This window comes from Gymnodraco acuticeps, unplaced genomic scaffold, assembly GCF_902827175.1.
Source record: "Gymnodraco acuticeps unplaced genomic scaffold, fGymAcu1.1, whole genome shotgun sequence".
NCBI lineage: Eukaryota > Metazoa > Chordata > Actinopteri > Perciformes > Bathydraconidae > Gymnodraco > Gymnodraco acuticeps.
The window spans coordinates 1,468,717-1,489,526 of record NW_022989985.1 but is presented as its reverse complement, the minus strand read 5'-3'; the positions used below and the strand labels follow the sequence as shown (position 1 = coordinate 1,489,526).

The 20,810-nt window shown below is 41.8% G+C and overlaps 1 protein-coding gene across 1 annotated transcript in view; it reads right to left on the bottom strand.

The window, feature by feature from the left end:
* Positions 1-6,843: 6,843 nt before the first annotated feature.
* The window catches only part of mfsd3 (major facilitator superfamily domain containing 3), a 28,922-nt gene continuing 14,955 nt past the window's right edge, over positions 6,844-20,810 (bottom strand). The window contains exons 4-6 of the mRNA XM_034212598.1: positions 12,932-13,032; positions 10,776-10,885; positions 6,844-8,447 (exon numbers count right to left, since the gene is read on the bottom strand). Of these exons, the coding sequence (XP_034068489.1) occupies positions 8,241-8,447; positions 10,776-10,885; positions 12,932-13,032 (418 nt within the window). The 3' untranslated portion in view covers positions 6,844-8,240. The remainder of the gene's footprint in view (positions 8,448-10,775; positions 10,886-12,931; positions 13,033-20,810) is intronic.

Here is a 20,810-nt window from a genome sequence, read left to right as displayed (position 1 = left end):
TATCTTTTTAAATTAAGTGCAGGAGATTAGGTGTACGGTTTATTTTCTCCAAATTAACTGTATTCAAATAATTCCCTAAAAAGGAAAATTCTCCAAAACACGATTATCCAGACACCCTGAAATAACAGAGCAGGATAAATGGCCTTGTGCTGGATTTATTTTGTGTGTATGTGCACGCGCGTGCGTGCGTGTGTGTGTGTGTGTGTGTAGCACATACGTTTCATATTCTAAGAGAGAAAACATGCAAAATCTCCCTCAATCAATATTTAACAGTATATTTTAGGAGCATTTCCAAGAATAAAGCAAATGTGTAATTTCTTCTCCTCCTGTCCTTCTTCTTGGATCCTTAAATCTCCACAAAGGTTGACTGAGTGCATCTCTCTGCCTGTTCCCACAGTGCCGCTGAGGTCATGTGATCTACACACAGGTGTGTGTTGTCACCAGGTAAAGATATCTGCCTGCCTGCAATGGAAGGAAATACTGCAGCGCTCCTCTCTCCTCGGGCTAGAGTTACTTCTCGGCCGTTGTGTCCTATAGCGAGCAGCAAACTGAGACCTCACTGCTCCTCTGTCCGTCCTGCATCAAGGCTTCCTCCATAGATCCTCTCTGTTCCTCTTCCTCTTTGAGCCTTCGCTGTGTAAAGGCATGCGCAAAATCCATTAGGTGGCAAAAATGTGTCATTTGTTTATCATTACATGTGCTCAATCAGCCTCAGAACCGCAATGCAGTTTTACTTTCTTTCTTTTTTATATTGTATCAAATAATTTGCACAGAGATGTTTTATGGGATTAACTTTAAAGATGATCAGATGAGTTTTCATACTACTCATTTATAATTATCACATCTATTTGTATTAGTTTTTTACAGATTAAATGTCACTTCAATGAATATTAAAATAAGAGCTCTTAAGAAGGTACAACTAAAACATCTGTCAACAGGCCATATCATCGTCTCTCTCTAGTCCACTGTTTATTATTTATTTATGAAGACTGCGAGATATGATTCTAAACCTTTGATTATTACATGTTAGACGCTTACATTACGACTTACATACTCAATACTGTGGGCAATCCCCACAGGAGCAATTTGGGGTGAAGTGTCTTGCCCAGGGACACAACGACATGCTGACTGCAGTGGGGTTTGAACCTGTGACCCTGCTCCGAACACCAACGCTCTATCCACTGCGCAAGACGCCTCCCATTATATGCAGGAATTGGATTTGGATGCTTTTTACATCCAGATAAATGACCATGAAGTCTTAAATCGATGTTTTTTCTTGAATAAAAAGGGTTCCCAGTTAAAACAAACATTAAGTGAGCGTATGATAAAGTGTGTTGAACAAGCCGAAGAGGAAAACAAAGATAAAAAGAAGGAGCGGTGGGAAGAAACAGGGGAGAGGGGAGATGGAGAGAGAGGTGTCCGTGTCGCAAATAAACAAAAAGTAAACACCAGTGGAGGAAACACTGTGACACTTGATGCTGCTGATGGCTCCTCCACCTGCCCACTCAAGTTTCCCAGAAGGCCATTCTGCGGACCACAGGACAAAAGCAGCGCAAAAAGCCAACACCTCTCTTCCCCTTGGGTGCTCAGAGACAAAGAGAGAGAAAAAAGCGATACAACACCTTTGTTTGCTGAGATTAAAACATGTTGCTCTCTCTGCCTCTCTCCCATCCTCTCTCTCCTCTCTATCTCCCCAGAGGTATCTCTACCGGACAAGAGATGCAACTGTCAGTGAACTCTCTCTATCCATTTCTCCCAAAAAATCTTCCTTATTATTTTTTGTGTATGCTATTGTTTGTGTTTCATTGTGGCGCACCTTGTGACGCTGTGCCTTGGCACGGGGTGAATGAACAGGCCTTTCCTTTTGCTGAGTGATACGGGTATAAAGTTGGTGATGTGACCAGACTTGCGCCCCAGCCTGATTGTTAATGACTGAAACTCAATAGCTGTAGATATAAAAGAACATCCAGCCTTACCCATGGGGAATCTGACTCTGGCGATAACAGCTCAGGAATTCACACGTGAAAAGTGCTGTGTGCACTGCAATATCATAATAAAGTATTCACTAAATAATTGCCTGATCCGTGTACTATGATAACACAAACACTTTAGGGTGCACTTTGTGTTTGAAGCAAATGCCAGGCAAATTGAGCCTCACCCTCAGGTGTTATGCAATTCCCCTGTTATTATTTTTACAAGGTTCACATGAGGCAACAACACTTTAAATCCACCAATCTGTCTGGTTTTCATGTGAACGATGAACAGATCATTAGATATACATACTGTATATAACATTTTGCATGAACCATTTGAAAGGCATGATATGTGACAAATAAACGTTATGCATTAGGATTTTAGCCTTTGCAGACCATTGACATGCACAAAAACCTATATAGGCTAACACACTACAGGAAACGGAAAAACCCATAAAGCATAATAGGGCCTCTTTTAAGGGTGAAATGGGTGCTGATTAATTGCCTTTTGATAGCAAAACTTGGTACTATATTTGCATAGCAGGTATTTAGGTTGTACACTTTGTATTCAAACAAACTCCTGGCAAACAGAGCCTCATCTTCAAGTCTTATGCAATTCCCATTACTGTTATTATTCTGCAGTTACAAGTCGAGATGTGAGGCAACAAGCACAGCAAATCCACCAATCTATCACTACAATGGTGGCCGTGGCAGGGAGCGTGGCCCAGAGACACGCACTCGCTCCACGGGGGGTTTCTGCCAATCTGGCAACCGCAGTGGGAGGTCTCACTCTCATCAACGCTGTAGGATCCAGACCACTTGTCTACCTTTTCTCCTTCTCGTCTGCAAACAGGCTTTAATATGAAGCTAGCAAATGATGTGTCTGCAGTTAACATATGCATTTTGTTTTATTTTGTTGTACTGAAACTACTTTCCTCAGGCAATAAAGTCCCACTGAAAACTGTTGACAGTGTAAAAAAGAGATTGTAAATGTTGCTGTTAAGTGTTAGAAATGTAATGTTTACACAAATAACATTGGACTAACCTTCAGTATATTTGGATGGCAGCTGAGTTTTTTGGGCAGAGGTAGAGATCTCAAAAACAAAGGAAAACTGCATTGCAAGAAATGACAAAGTTACAATATGTTTCTCTCTTATCCAATTAAGGTTGAAACATTTAAATGTTTTACCTTTTTCAATATATTCTTACATAAAGAGCTGAGAATCGCAGTTGATTTTTTGACCTTGGAAACAGGAATTGACAAACAATCTCACCCCAGGGTTCATCAACAGCTGTTCTGATTGTGTAGGTTGTCACATGGTCTAAGTTTGCCCAGTCAAAAGTTACATTTACAAATGTCGTATCAACATGTTTTGTTTCTGAGAACCGGGTAAAATCCATCTATTCGGGTTACTATTAAAGCTTGGGAACAGCTAGGGAAAACAACAAAGAACATTTTATTTTATAAATCTGAATTATCCTGGTATTTGTGAAGTCTAAAAGAAACAGTTGTATATTGTCTTGATAATTAATCACATCCAGTTTTACAGAAAAGGCTGCATTGTAAAGTAAAGTAAAGAAGCTTTCCCTTTTTATACATAGGCCTACAACAAATACCTCAGGAAGTTTAGATGACACAACACCAGTGTTGTGCTAGTTACTGAAAACCAGTAACTAGTTACACATTACTAGTTACTTCATTTCAAAAGTAACTCAGTCACTTTACTAGTTACTTACAAAAAAATAATGCGTTACTGTGAAAAGTAACGTTTTCGTTACTTACAAAATGGCTCCCATTAATGCCCTTATAGCCTTCCTTTCAGTACTGTTATTGCATTGGAGAATAATACAATCTGTTGATCAACTTGACATGCATTATATGCATTCTGGATTGCATCGATATTAGCTGGCTTTCCATTTTTGTATATTCTTTCTCCAGGTAGTTGGAAAAAGTTTTCCGTCCCATATGCCCGGACATGGTATCATGCTAACTAGCTCCCTGAAAGCGGCATGTGTTCTACAACATACCGTGCAATGGCTTTATCGACTTTTCCCTGGATAGCAGTCCCTTGGTTAAAATCCAGCCGCTGTTGCTTAGGTGGAGGTGGAGTGGCGTCGGCTGAGTCTGTGTGGTCTTAGCTACTAGCTTCGTCCCAGCATGTTGTTTTTGCAGATGTTTTAAGAGATTTGAATTACTGGTTTGGGCAGTAGATAGGATCTTTGACCCGCCAAGACACAACTTACATTTAACTAAAACGTTCTTTTCTTTGTGCTCGACAAAAGTGAAATAGTGAGAATATCTCCAGGTGGAGAAACTAGACTTGAGCTCCGCCGCCGCCATGATAGTCTTGTAATGGCGTTTCCACTGCAGCGGGTAGCTCGCTTTAAGCGTGCCGAGACCGTTTTTGGTTGCGTTTCCACTTGGCCTAGTTTTGGCCCGGGGCTACTTTTTCACCTTTTTTCTGGCCCGACTAAATCGTGGTTCTAGGGCCAGGAACAACCAGGCTGAGTCGGGCTGAGTATGCTAAACTAGAGAGAGAATCGCTGGCAAGGGGGCTACAACTACAACAAGATGAACATATTTGACCGTGATTTAATTGTAATACACGTTTCAAAATGATGCCGAATTAACAACATACTGATACCGGTTAGTAAAAACCATGAATTAATGCTTTGACAAGTCTGCAGACAGACGGCAGGCGAAAAACCCTTTTAAAATGCGTGTTTTCTAAATGTAGCTTGGCTAAGCTAACGTTATATAATATGCTCCGACCGTCCACACTCACAACAACGGCCTATACAGACATAAATAAACCAGCGACTGTATTCGCCATGACACAGGCAGTCTGTGGTTTGTACTTGTTTAACTTTTGTCTAGTTTCTGAACAGATATGAGGAGCTGTGAGCTCTGAGTGCTAACAGCTAACGGCTGTGTTGTTTTTCTGGGGCTCTCATTGAAGATGACGTCACGGCTCCGCCTACACTGCGTTACTATAGTAACTGCCCCAGTTCCTAAACTGTAATGGAAGCGCAGCTCGGCGTTGTTAGTAAACAACACAAACACGCCCACAGCGCGTCTCCGCATGTGACACAGGAAGTATCTAAGTACATTTACTCAAGTACTGTCAAGTACTGTACTCATCTCTGTTCGCCTGGCTGTTGACTATATAAAAAAACTAACGGAGTAACGCACCATGTAGTAACGGTAACTGAGTTACTGAATTAAAAAAGTAATGCGTTAGAGTACTAGTCACTGCCAAAAATAGCGGCGTTACAGTAACGCGTTACTTTGTAACGCGTTAGTCCCAACACTGCACAACACGCAGTGGGCTTGTGGTTTCATGTGACTTTTCAAAAGGCACCAAACAAAACTACTCCGCTCTCGCTCTTCTCTTAGAATGGCGAGAGGATAACACATCTCTCTGCACACCCTCCTTTTCTATCCCCGCATCGCCTCTCCCGCTATACAAACAGTACGCCCAGATAATGAGGCTGGGTGAGAAAGTGTAAAGTGGAGGGTAATAATCCAAAAATCAGCTTATAAATTCTAACCCTATCTCCTATTCCTTGACCTCTGAGTGAAACGTCACGGGGTTAAGGAATAGTGGATAGGAGAATTCAAAAGGATTTAGGAGAAGAGACAGCGGTGCTAGAGAATCCGACTGCATTTTCACTATCTGACGTGTTTATGATGCGCCAGCGGACGTCATAAATGTGCTTCTGCTGCTGTGGGGAAACTATGGAAACTACAGTTTTCTATACAGCGGACTACAACATGGATGTATAATAAGAACGAGGGACTACTGTAAACTCATCTAGAGACTCTGCACCGTGCTCTGATGCTGTTGCTTTATGCTTTATGAACGTGGACAAGAGAAACATATTCTTCAGGACCAAAGTTGGAATTTAAATAAAAAAGGAAAGTGAAACTTATGCTCGTCACCCTCTCCCTCCGGTCCACATTAATACAAATGATCCCAATACGTATGATTGTATGAACTATGAAAAGATCTTAAAATCAATACAAATGTATTTATTATAAACGTTAGTCCTTAACATCTATCACTGTGTATATCACCATTCAAACATCTTTTAAAAGTTGAACAAACTCCACACAGCTCAGTAAAGACTGTGAAATGTTGACTTTATTTGATCATTTCAGTAAAAACTAACGTTCGTATTTCTCTTTTTGATTATAATACTGATGAACGTTCAAAACAAAGCACTTTGGCAAGTTACCACATACGTTTTAAAATGCTTAAGCACCGTAACTTTCATGATATAATTTATCGGTCATAATCGGTTGTTTCCGTGAACGGCCGACTGTTGTGTGACGGCAAATGCTGCGGCTGCAAGGCATTATGGGGCAGCATTTTCTCCTTGATCTATTGATCTCCTTTCGGTAAGGGAGGTCCAGTGGTTCCTAAGCTAAAGGAGGTTATAAAGGAAGTTTGAAACCTCCTTTCCTTTCATTTAGAGAATTGGAACGGCACTTAACATGGCTGCCACTGACGTACTTCCGGGTCATTTCACTTGGTTAGGAAGGTTCCTAAACTAAATGGACTATTGGAACGCAGCCGAGGTGTATTGAGGGGCCGTGTAAACTGGCCTAATCCTCCTTCACTGCATTTGTTGTGTCATTAGACCTGTATGGCTTGTGGATCCAGTGACACGGGCCCTATTCACTCCGGTAGCCCCAGTGCGCTGCGGAGAGCCAGGGTTTTGTTCGATTCGCTATAGTATAAGCCACGGCGGATTTTCAAAGGTGGGATCGTCCTCAATGACCACACAGCACCTCTCCCCTTGGGACAGAAATGTAGTAAAAATCTGGAGGGAAATACCAGAAGTGACACAAAAAGACACCAGACTGTAAGATTCACTCAGCAGCTTTATTTGTTGGGCAAATCTCATGACAGACCTGGCAACACATGGGTAAACCAGCAGTGATGTAATATGGCATCCCTTTTATTAATGTGGGTGAAAGCAGGTTTATTTTGGCTATATTTGCTGAGATTATGTCAACCAACCCATTGCTGCTTTATCTGCCAGTTTGCTATCAGCTCATTTATCAATTTTAAGATTTATTTTCTATGAATACATTTAGGCCTTACAGGAAAAAAACGATTTGCTGTTGTTTCACATTTTAAGCCTTGAGAATTATAATACACAGTGTACAGTACCATGAAGAGTTACAGTGTTTTTAAGAGTACATATTATGGACATTTTGAAAACTTAAATAAACATGTGACTGCAGTTTGCCAGTGGTATTGGCCTTTTAAAGTTTTTTAAGATGATTATTTATCTAAAAAAATAAGACAAGATGGCACCATGCAGTGTGTAAGGCTGAGTTTTCCTACTAGAAATAAGCAGTCAGGGTTGACCAATACAATTCCAAAGGGAAAGGGATTTTACTCAGAAAATTGGAGGTTATTTAAACAGAACAAACACTCCTCATTCTACAGCTGCATGTATTCTTATTCCCTTTGTAACAGACACATAATAAAACAATCTGCCGTCAGTGCAAACCTACTTTAACTAACTGTTGTCGCTTACGTAACTTAGTAAATGAAATGATTCACCTTGAAAGAGTGTAAGCTCTACTGGCAGCTCCTGTACATTTGCCTCCTGTGCGTCGTACCTTACAGCGCTGATACGAGGTAGAAGACATTTATTCATCTTGAAATGTAAACCATACAACTCAGGAGAACAACTAACATATTCATACAGTATGATAGAATAAGCATCACAAGTAGCGATATTGCTTTTGGCTACAGCACTTATTGCTGGCTTATTAAAATATTAAAATGGCTCAGATGATAAAAAACAGCTTTTGATAATGTGTCCCAAAGTACTTCTCAACTCTGAGGACAGTATTCTCCACTGCCAATCATCAACTCAACGGATGCACCAATCTCATTCTGTCCAGGAGGCGTAATACTCAATGCGCTCGTCCTCACGCTACTGTCAATATTAAGACTTTTCCAGGCATTTCAATTGGAAAATTAAAAAAAGGCCAGTTTTGCCAGTGAAATGACAACTGTGCAATTTGAAAAAAACAAAGAAAGCACACTCTGCAGCAGAGCACTTAACCACATGGCTGATTTCTCCTTCAAAATGGCAACAAGTCAACTTATTCAAGATCTTCTAGACGTATATTTAATTTGCTGAAGTCATGAGTGTTATATTTAATTGGGATTCAGGGGCTTTGACGCTCCAAACTCAAGTTTTGTCAGCACATTTTCCGCTGCAGACGCCCCGATCCTGACCTCACTTGGGAGGCTCTTTGAGCTGGTGTTCCCTGAGAGCCCCGGTGAAGGTGGCCGTCCACACATGCAGGGCTGTGCCGGCGGAGAGGGTGAGGAAGAAGAGGAAGGCAACTTGAAAACCAAACCAATCCACCATGCCTCCGGCCAGAGCGCTGAACATCAGCTTCCCCAGCACCTCCAGAGTGGACAGGAAACTGTAGTGGGTCGACTAATGGAGAGGGGAGAGGAGGGAGGAATAGTGAGACAAGGGAGAAAGAGGAGAAGGTGAAGGAGAGGGAAGTGAGCAGAGAAAAAAGGGCACATTGTAAGTAAGGAGGGAGTAGTCGATGGGAAAGTCCTCTTATCGACTCATCACTTCATGTTTTGTAAAACTTGAATATGATTTATCAGCAACAACAGACAAAGACAAGCAAAAATGAGAAAAACAAAGAAGTAAAGACTGGAAGTCTGAAAGAGAAAGCGTGAGATCATGGCCTGAGACGATGGACTGAGGCCAAAGGAAGACGAGTATCTGTTTGTAAGATAAAACATATTATTGGCCATTCCTGGATACTTTGCAGTGAAAACTATTATTAAGTTCATCAAAAAGTAATAATATAAGACCTCTAGGGATGTAACGATACCAAAAACTCACGGTACGATAATATCGCGCTAAAAAGTCCATGGTACGATATTTATCGCGATATTGAAAAATAAATGGAAAAAAACGTGATTTTATTTTTTTCTTTATTAAATAATAAATAGATTTGTACAGCATTTTGGTAGGATAGTAGTATTTTAAAGTGTCAACAATATAATAATCAGTCCCTGCAATAGAATAAATCAAGTTTCACTTTAGTTTTTCAAGTAACTCAACTCTAACTCACTCACTCAGCATCATCAAGGTTATCTTTTAGGAATATGAGCATGTCCACATTTCCAGGTAGAAGCTGGGATGTTTGGGCGTTTACAATATCCCCTGCTGTGGAAAAAACTCTCTTGCTTGGTACTGATGTTGCTGGGACAGAGAGATATACTTTGGCCATGGGTGACAGCAGTGGGTAAAACTGTGCATTGTCTCTCCACCACTTCAAAAACAATACCGTTTTTGCCAAGAAGGTGAGGCTTATTGACAGGGCGAGATATAAATATACTGTTGGTACTTGTCAATGTCTCTAGGTATGTACATGTAGCCCTGTAAATATGATGTCCTTTTGTGTTATCTGTTGTTTTATGTTCATGTTGTAACCTACTTGCTGCCATGTTGGACAGGTCTCCCTTGAAAAAGAGATCGATGATCTCAATGGGACCATCTGGTTGAATGAAGGTTTTTAAAAAATGATTTAAATTATTTTTTTTAAATCGTGGTAGATTTTGTCAGTCTCACAACAGTATTGAGACATTTATTTACCGCGATATTCAATATATCGTTACATCCCTAAAGACCACAGTCACGACCATCCCTACAGAAACGAGTGTGTGTTGAGGAGCTGGTGGTGGGTTTCAGCCTGCTGTGGTCTGCATGCTGAGGTAGAGAGCTCTGAGTGACCACCGCTAAGTGGAGTGCCTTTATTCTGAGCAACTTGTTTAACAGATTGGGTTTCTTTCTCCTGGGGATCGTTAACAAGCACTCACACTATCAGCTTTCTGTCACAGGATAGCACTACCTTCAATAACACGCACACACACACACACACACACACACACACACACACACACACACACACACACACACACACACACACACACACACACACACACACACACACACACACACACACACACACACACACACACACACACACACACACACACACACACACACACACACACACACACACACACACACACACACACACACACACACACACACACACACACACACACACACACTAACAAGCAAACAGTATATGTGTCATGAGAACCTCTCAAATGAACCGTGGTTCTCATCATCTCATGTTGTGATTGGTCCTCTCCTGTTATTTATTTGAACAGTAACCAGACCCAGATATCTGTGCTGCAGCCTGTGATTTGACAGCAATTGAAATGATAATTTTGTCACCTTCAGAGATTGACTGAGTGATCTCTGTGTAAACAGCGATTACCTCCAGGCGACGGTGGCCCAGTTACGACCGGGACAAAAGGAGTTGTGTCAAAGAGGAAGAAAACGAGAGAGGAGAGGAAAAGGTCAGAGAGCGTTTAAAGGACTCCCGAATGACAAAGACGTAAAGTGAGGTGGTAGGAGGGACAGAATAATAAGAATAGAAAAAGCAATGAATAGAAACTGGGTCTGAGATTTTCCAGGTGGCAACAGATGATGAGAACTGACAGCTGGAGGGACGAGAGGGGTGGTACTGCTGAGGACAACTAAGTACAACTGAAGGAAATGGCCTGAAATGTCACAAAGGTACAATTAAAGCAAGACAGAAGGAAGGGAATGTCAGAGAGGGTGACATTACACAAAAGAACGGGACAATTAATATTGAACACACATGACCAGAGAGATCATGTGTTACATAACAGCAGAAAAGGAAGGAATGTATGAAGTTTGCCTTACCTGAATGCTTTCCTCTGCCCTCTGAGTGCAATGCATCATGGTAGTGAAGGTGAGCGTGGTGATGAGGCCGCCCAGGAAGTGCTGAACACTCATACTCAGGACGGCCATACCTGCAAGAGCGGACACAAAATCAAGCAACAACATCTTTGAGTGCAACTGTTTTAGTGAAAAAGGCATACAAACGATCAGTGATACACGGTCGTCTGCGCTGCTACACTTCTCACTATACTATTCTATGTAGAAGTCAAAGTAAGCAGACATGCAGTGAGAAACGGTAAGACTTCTCTCCGTTCTCCCCCCCCTCGTCCCCAAAACACATGTAGTGTATCCTCTGAGGGGAAGTGGCAGAGCGGTGTTAGTGGGGAAACACAGAGGAACCACAGAGCCTATCTGTATCTGCTGCCGCTAACACTGAATTATTCACTCAAGCCGCCAGAGTTTTTACCGAATAAGACTCTTCAGTCAGCGACACAAGACTGTGGGAGTCACATAGAAGCTGCGAGTGATCACACTGCAGAGTGGGAAGCGGAGGGTTATCATGTAATATTGAACAACCTGAAACTGAATGTTTTTCCGTGTTTTTTTTTGTTTCGGTTGAGTTTGCCTGAAATCTTTGTTCTGGGTTTAAAGCAATGGGGGGGGGAGAGGCCTCAACTCTCAGTCTGAGAGGCTTGATAGAGAAACACACGACTCAGACGGAGATAAATGGCGCCGATCTGAATCCCGAAAGCTTTGTGACTGGCTGTGTAACAGAATCAGATGTGTCATTCAGAAATGAATAACTCAATGGCTCTAAGGAGAGAGAGACAGCACCTGTCTATCAATGTCCTCTGCATCACTCCTGTGGTGTACTTATACTAAGAAACCGACTCATATAGTTGGTTCACAACCTTTCTGTTGCTGTGTCCATAGATTTCTGTAACTTTCTGAACCGACAATCAAACTCTCAAGAAGCAGTTCCTAAGTGTGTAGGTAGGGGAAAGGACGCAGAGTTTGAACCTGTCTCCAGCTATTGATTTCAATCTACAAATATTTTAGCCTTTGCAGACCATTGACATGCACTCAAACCTACACAACACACTACAGGAAAGGGAAAACCCTAAAAAGCATAATAGGGCCTCTTTAACAGATGCCATGTCTCTTACGTTATGAAAGTTGATCACAGGTTGAACAACATGTGAGCAGATCAACAAGAAAAAGATTCCTGCTTTAAGGCCAGTTTGATTCAAATGTAGACCCTAAAGAAAAATGTATGTAATAAAAATATGTTCCATTTATATTGCTCTCACACAATTAAACAGCAGACAAGGAACGGCATCAGTAATTCAATCTAAGGTATATATCTACTGTAAAACTGTGCTGTACAGATATTACCTAACTCAAATATCAAATGACACACCTGCCAGCTAAGCGGACATAAATCAGCTAAAACAATGGAAACCACACACCTTATGTCACAAACATCCAGGGGCTGAACACAGTTTCACATCCCAACACAAAAGCAGTAAATATCACAGGGATGTCTTTGTTGACATGCTAAAGAACATATTATGTTGTCATTTCTAGTGTGAAAGTGTAGTTGTGACCATTGTTTCCCTTTCTCACCGCAATGTTTTTAAATGATTTTATATCGACCACATTACATAAGACTGTAGTGTTAACGACTGATTGAGGTGCAAAACCGTCCTTAAAAACTAGAAAGGTTCATCTAACTTTACCTAATCTAATAAAGTCATTGTGACCGTTTTTGTGTGTTTATCATCCATTCACTATGACATTTGTATCGTAAAGCTGTGTACATACAATATGTACATGTACCTGCATGTTAATGTGTTTATTCAACAAACTATCGGGTCAAATGAGGAAGGCATGTGTATGTATTTAAGATCTAGAAAGTTTAAATATGTAATTCTACAGAATTCAATAAACATGTGGTGCGTTGATACACTATTCACGGAGAAGCTTATAACACAAACAGGGTCACTCTTTTTTAGTAATAGAGTGTGTTTTATTGTGTGTATGTGTTTAGACACTTAGATATAGGTTATTATACTTTACTTCAGAGCACCAACATAACCAAACTGGACCTTTATAGGATCATTGCAATTGGTGATATGTGTTGAAATGGCTGCCTGGGATCGATTTCAGTCTCTCACCTTTCATGAGAGGCGATGGTTCCAGGATAGTGAGTAGAGAGCTCTGGAAGACCATGCTGACGGTTCGCAGGACGAACACCCGCCGCATCAGAGCCCCGATGCTGAGGAGAGAGCAGCGAACAAGCCAAACATCAGAGAGAACTACATTAAGGTACGAGGTGTTGTTGATGAGCAGTGAGGCATGTGGTGACAGTGGCTCAAGGCTCTTATCATTACATTCTGCATTTCTTTTCACACACACACACACACACACACACACACACACACACACACACACACACACACACACACACACACACACACACACACACACACACACACACACACACACACACACACACACACACACACACACACACACACACACACACACACACACACACACACACACACACACACACACACACACACACACACACACACACACACACACACACACACACACACACACAGTAATAGTGTGCACATACTTAAGTAAACAAGTCCCCAGACACTAATTGATTCCCTGTTAGTGTAAGAAAATCATCCCCCTGTGGGTTTGCTTCGTGACGTAATCAATAACCTAAGGAGATCCCCAGCATGAGGACGATAATTAATCACTGTTAACACACACGCACACACACACGCACACATACAGACGTGCACTCTCACTGTTGTGTGACATCAGGGATTAACAATGCCAATCACTCAGAGGAGGCCTGCCACTCAAAGGACTGTGTGTGTGTTTGTTTGTTTTTTTGCATGTCATTATTTATGTGTAAAAAAGACTGTGAGGAACACGGAGCCTGTCACACAAAGCAGGGTATCTGATTAAGTTGGATAAGAGCACTGAGTAAACACTTTCAGTCCAAGATGGAGATTTAAAGTTCACTGTTCTTCCCTGCAAAGTTTACCAGTAAATGTTTCCACCTGCCTCCAGAGATTGTGAGAGGTGAGGCCGTCGTTCAACTCTGATCCAACCTGATGAAAACCAGAATGCGCTCGCTGACCCTGCTCTTACCATCCGGCTGTTTACATGGCGATTCACTGTTGACTAATTTAATGCTCTTTTAAGCATCACGAAGGGCATTATAAAACAGGTGTAATTGAAAGAAACGTGTTGATATTTCTAAAAACCATAATGCACATCTGCTGCTTTTTGACCGCCCTGTGGCTATGATGTAAAGTATCATACTGTATGCTGACATGCAGCAAAGTTCCCTGACCAGGTACATTTAGATTATATAGTCAAGGGCAAAAGATAACATGATGATTCATCATTTGAACTTCATAACGTTGAAAATAAAATGTAAAAGAGAAAATCTTAATCGCATAGAGCCCAAGGTAGTGTCTTAACATTTCCTTTTTTCAGCTGACAGTTCAAAATAGAAGATAATCAGTTTACATGTTCTGATAGGTAAACAACTTCAAATATTTTTGAGTTACAATTGACAAATTCAACTTAAAGAATAATCTAACAGTCTAAGTGTGTTTGACCACAAAGCCATGAAAACACCAACAGAAACACTTAAAGGGGACCTATCATGCAAAATGCACTTTTGTACGTCTTTTATACATGAATATGTGTCCCCGGTGTGTCAGGGAACTCACCAAGTGTGAGAACACACAACCCTCTCTCTTTTCCTCCATACCCAAATCTCTAAAAACGGGACTGCAACGGTTCTGATACAGACTGATAGAGATTTGAAAATAGTCTGACGTCAGTGACGAGGAGCTCCGCCTATATGGCCAACTCTCCACCAATCAGGGGAATGAGAGGTTGCCGTGGCATGGTAACAGCATGGTAACATGATGCTCGTAACTCGGCCCCCTCCTTTGCAGGGGGGCGTGGTCAGCTGCAGTGCATGCAAAGACAGGGTGGAGGAGAGGAAAATAGAGCAAAATGAGGCATGGCTAAAATGCATGATCTGTTTGGTATTTTGAAAAAAAACCGTATAAATATACCTTATATAGGTATGGCCCTACAATATATTATTAAAATATAGCATGATAGGTCTCCTTTAAATAAGCTAATCTGTGTGTGAGTTTAAGAATTTGCCAGTATCAAACAATTTTACTGATTAAAACATCTTGCACATCTAACACATATCTAGTATCACAGTTGAAGTATAACCCTAAATCAACTGTTTCCACCTCTCTCTCCTCTCCACCCAGCCTTTCCAAGCCTCCCTACTGGAAAACCAATCCTGCATCATTCACATGCTAAAGACGTGATTCTCTCTGCTGCCCCTTTGCCTCCCTTCTCAATGACAGTCTTTCATATCACGCACTCTCAGGAGATGCTGAGGTGTGTGTGTGAGTGTGTGTGTGTGTGTGAGAAAAAGAACCTGTCTAGCTGCCACCTCACACGGGCCAGGCTCAGATAAGAATAGCGATGTTCTCGGGTTGCCAGTGGAGGTCTGTAAGGAGGGTCACTCCCTGACCACTCAGCCGCTTCTGATGGTGGGGAAGATAAAGCTTTTAGAGGAGGGACCCAAGCCTGGAGAACAGCCCTCTGTGTGTGTGTGTGTGTGTGTGTGTGTGTGTCTGCATGCGCGTGCATGCATGCGTACTTCCGTAACAAAGTGACATCTCTATGTAACACGTTTAACGCTGTTATTGGCTAGTGCTCCAACACATTGTAAATTATCGGCTAAGGGCTGGGACATATCTAGGAAGTTGACCAATCACAACAGAGCAGGCTACCTAACCAATCAGAGCAGACTGGGCTCTGGTTTCAGACAAAAGGTATAAAAGAACGGCTGCAGCACAGGCCTTTTTGAAAATTAAACCATATAAACATGTCAGAGTATAGTCAACGGAGCTGATACAGATTTGAATTTTCCTGACGTCAGAAAAGGGGTGCTCCGCCTATATGGGCAACTCTCCACCTATCAGGGGAATGGGGGGTTGGGCCACGAATGTGTCCGTTCACAGGAGACCGCTCGAAAGCGCTGGAGACGCTGTAGTACATATGCCAGGCCCGTAAGTGGCGCTGTAGTCACAGAATCAGCCCTTGCAAAAACAGGGCTGGAAAAGAGCAAATAGAGCGAAATGAGGCATGACTAAAATGCATGATCTGTTTGGTATTTTGAAAAAAAAAACTTCACAGACATGTTTTATATAGGTATGGCCCTACAATATATGTTTCAAATATAGCATGATAGGTCCACTTTAAGTCAAGTTTGGGAAATTGAAACGTTGAAAATAATTTACTCCCCCCCTCTGATTCAACCTCTGCACTATACAGTTCCAGGTCAAATAAGGTGACTTACGAATTCACCAGGTTGCTGCATCATATGTGGGCTCAAATGGTTGATGTTGTATTGTTTTAAATGCTTTAAAATTAATAAAATGGCAGTTCTAACCTATTACTTCCCAATACAGACAGAAACACACTCAAACTCATGGCAGAAGCTGAAACTAATACAACTAGACGGATACTGCCATTCACACTTTTGAGTGTGAATGGCTTTTTAGACTGCATCTAACTGCCGGAAAACTTCAGAAAGTAAGTCAAGTGGATGTGTGTTTTCTATCTTTGTGTGTGAACATTGTTACTGCCTTTGCAAGATACAGTGTCCTTTACAAGTGAGTAGGAGAGAGCGAGAGAAAGAGAGAGAGAGAGAGAGAGAGAGAGAGAGAGAGAGAGAGAGAGAGAGAGAGAGAGAGAGAGAGAGAGAGAGAGAGAGAAAGATCAAGAGCCAAAGTATGACAATGACATCTTTTGAAAGCGCTTCCTTTCCGTAAAAATGTTTTGCCTTTGGAGACTTGCTCTGTGTTAGCTAGTGTCATTTTACAAGAGCAATCCAGGAAGCTAGCTGAAAACACAACAAGAACAAAAACACGTATCATCCTAATCCTTAAGGGGAAACCTCTGTGTTGTTTAACCTACTCCTATTTGTCCGTGTTTTGTATCTAAGCAAACATTTCTGAAATTGTTCCAGAATTAAGCGAGAGCACTACAATGGGTGATCGGAAACCGGGCCGTGATGTAATCCTTAGTTGTAATTGCACAATGTCCATTACAAGTGATTCTCTTTCCACTGACAAGCTGAGATTATGAGTGTCCGTCATTATGGAAAGGATCCTATCGAGAAAAAAATAGGTATTTCTTTGCTCAAATCCCGTTCTGAAATGTCGAGGGTTTGGCATCATCCACATTGTATATATATTCAGCCATGACATTAAAAGATAACACTCAGCTATACTCCTCTCTACAATTCTGAAAAACATTTTCATCATTGTCTTTCAGCAACAAGTCCAAGCGTGAGACTTGGTTATAAACAATATCAAAACAGATCCAAACAAGCGAAAGGGAAGGAAATGTTTTACATCTCTGTCGCGTCTTTTCTATGATGAAATCAGACACTAATAATCACAATATTAGCCGGTCAGTGACAAAAACAAGCACTTCTAGCAGACGTACATTGACCTTTGTTATTTTCCACATGTTGGTGACAGGAAGTTGATTGGGTGTACAGTAACACACGCTGTGGGAACCATCCCAGCGTCCTTTGTGAAGGCATTGTTGTTGTTATAAATAGCCCCCATTACATCACACTGGCCATAGGCAGGCTTGAGCTATGATGTGATCCTAGTGTAAGCAGACGTAAAACCTTATGTAACGTGTAAGAGCCATTTAGGTACATTATTTTATGGTAATGCATTATGGTTTTGTGAGCCAATTGAATATTCTTTAATTTAACTTAAATGAGCTGAATAACTATGAATTATTATTTTACTGTTTTGTAACGTGCTATCTTGCTTATGGACTGCTCTAGTTTACGTTTTGTTATTATTTATAAAAAGAAATCGTAGGAGTGTGCTCAGGTATAAATGACGCTGCCAGCATGACACAGCAGGAAGTCTAGAGAGGAAGTTGGAAAAAAAATGTGACCGCACACATCCGTATGACCGAGGGATCTTGTTTGTTTATTTGTTTAAATACCGTGCAAATGTTGCACGTCGGCACTGGGCCGCCAGCTGATCTATTGAACCTCTCAATAAAGCACCTGAATGGAACAAGCAAGGTATCTGATTTTTTGAATATACGCGAGTCAATACTCGAGCTCGCCTCCTAGACTAAGTGGCCTTTGAACATTAATTTTCTTTGGACAATTGGCCACTACATTAAGTCAAAAACTTCCGACAACGTTGTGAGGATTACTAGCGTGTAGGAACCTACTATCACTGGAATTGTCGGATGTGGATCTGATCGTGGCTACTGGAGCCGCGGCAGAAACAAAGTGGATCTGATCGTGGCTACTGGGGAAAGGGACCATTTGGATTATCCTCTACCCGTGTGGACATGGACTGCAGGCTGTCACGCTACTCTGCATGCCTTTCCGTTGGAGTTCGAGCCACTTGGTAAAACAGCTGTTGTCTTTTGTTCAGCCAAACCGGCTGAATAATGTCGGAGGACAGAGCCACTGAGGATGCATTTACGGTCGACGCCCACAAGAGGGCAGCAAAACCAACGGAAAAGGCCATGGAGCAGCGGCTTCAGCTATGCATCAATGCAAGGAGAGGTAAATTAAGACAACTCACTGCCAACATGAATGAAGTTGAGCCTTTAATGGGCAACACCTGTAACTTGATGGAAGTTATCTCAAAGATGAAACTTTTCAAGGCAATCTTTGAGGAGTTTAAAGACTGTAACTGCTCAGTTGTGCTTTTTATGAATGAAGAAGAAAAGAGCCATGATCAAGAGAGCTGGTTTGAGCCTAAATCTCAGAGATTTCAGGACTTTATTAATGAAGCTGATGTGTGGATTAATTGTGATGAGCATTACAAAGAAATACCACAAGCCTGCAACGATGATGTTTCTCATATGGACAGTGTATCTGTGGTGTCAAGATCCAGTAGAGCTAGCAGGGCTTCATCCGCTTCAACAGCATCCTCAGCACGACTAAGAGAGGAAGTAAAACGTGCAGCTTTGGAAGCCAAGGCTGCCTCGCTAAAGCAAAGTCAAGCCTTGGCAGTTAAGGAGGCACATCTTCGGGCTGAGAAAGAAGAACTGAAAATTAAAAAACAGCTTTAGCAGCGTCCAACGCTAAAATTAAAATATATGAAGAGTATGACGCACAGGATATGAGTGATGCAATGAACACGTGTTTGGACAATGCAAACACACGGCAGAAAGAAGACACACAAGAGCAAGCAGGACACAGCTATCCACTAATCCCAAGCAGTCATGTAAACCCATCAGATAGGTCTATTTCAGCACCTGGAGCTAGACCTAAAGCACCAAAGGCTCTGGACTCAAGTACATTAGCCAGTGGTGCACATCAAAGTCCTTGAAAAGGACATATGCAAAGTAATCAAGAAGCAGACTGATATAACAGAAATGCTTGTGAAATATCAGCAGCTCGCCCTTCTACCACAGCGTGATATTCCTGTTTTTTATGGTGACCTGCTCGACTTCAGATCTTTTCTTAAGGCATTCCAACACACAGTCAGCTCCAGAACAGACAATGCTGCAGATAAGATGTACTTCCTGGAACAGTATACAAGAGGTGATCCCAAAGACATTGTAAAAAGCTGCCAGCATATGCCCCCCGACCGTGGTTTTCAGAGAGCCATGGACATGTTGGAAGACTGCTACGGCAACCCACTGAAGATTGCCACCGCTCTGATGGAAAAGGTGCTAAAATGGCCGCAAATAAAACCAGAGGACTCACAAGCACTCAACAAGTTTTCCCTATTCCTTTTAAATTGCAGAAACGCCCTGGAGGATGTGAATTACATGGAGGAGCTGGATAACCCTACAAATATGAGAGTTATCATCTCGAAGTTACCCTATAAATTCATAGAAAGATGGAAGGTGCTGGCATTCAAGATCCAAGAAAGGAGCCAGAGAAGAGTGAGATTCAAAGACTTGGTCGACTTTGTGGATAAACAAGCCAAAATCCTGGCTGACCCTCTCTTTGGTGACATGCAGGGATCTGCTGCCGAAGCGAAAAGCAGGAACGTTTTACAAATGGGGAAAAATACCAGGAGTGAAAGGATTAAAGGAAGCATCTTTGCAACCAGTGTGGCCACATCAACAGAGGAAGATAATTGCAAACCTCTGACAGTGAATAGCAGGATGTCAAGTAATGTTGCCTTCATGAAGCCATGTTTGTTCTGCAAAAAAGACCACGCACTATTGGAGTGCCATCAGATTGCAGAACAACCTCATAAAGACAAGGTGGATTTTATATGGAAATCTGGACTATGTTTTGGATGCCTAGTTAAAGGGCACGTGAGTAAAGACTGCAAAAAGAGAATGACATGCCAAACATGTTCAGAAAGACACCCAAGCTTGCTACACATTCATAGAATAGACAATGTTTCCAATCATGCACGTGCAGAAAGCTAAGAGGTGGCCAGGTCAGACAACACAGTAGTTTCAAGTGCACTGGTGAGCGTAAACCAGGAGACTACTACCTGTGAAGTGGCCGGAGATAGATGTGTTCTTGCGATTCTTCCGGTCTACATCAAAGCAAAGACAGGAAGCAAGCTTGTGAAAACCTACGCCTTCGTGGACCCTGGGAGCTCTGCAACATTTTGCACAGACTCTTTAGCAAGGCAGCTAAACCTGCAGGGAAAAGGAGCGCAGCTTGTCCAAACAACAATGAGCTCAACCAAACAAGTGAAAAGTTCTCTGCTGAGAGATTTGGAGGTCTGTGGAATCAAAGAAGATAAGCTTATCAGCTTAAAAAAGGTTTTCACGCAAAAGAGCATCCCAGTAACAAAGGATCATATTCCTCTTCAGAAAGACATTGAAAAATGGCCACACCTCCTGGAAGTAGAGCTGCCATGCATCGCTGCTGAGATAGGACTCCTAATTGGAAATTATGTGTATGAAGCTTTCGAGCCATGGAAAGTCATTCACAGTCAGAACAACGGCCCATAT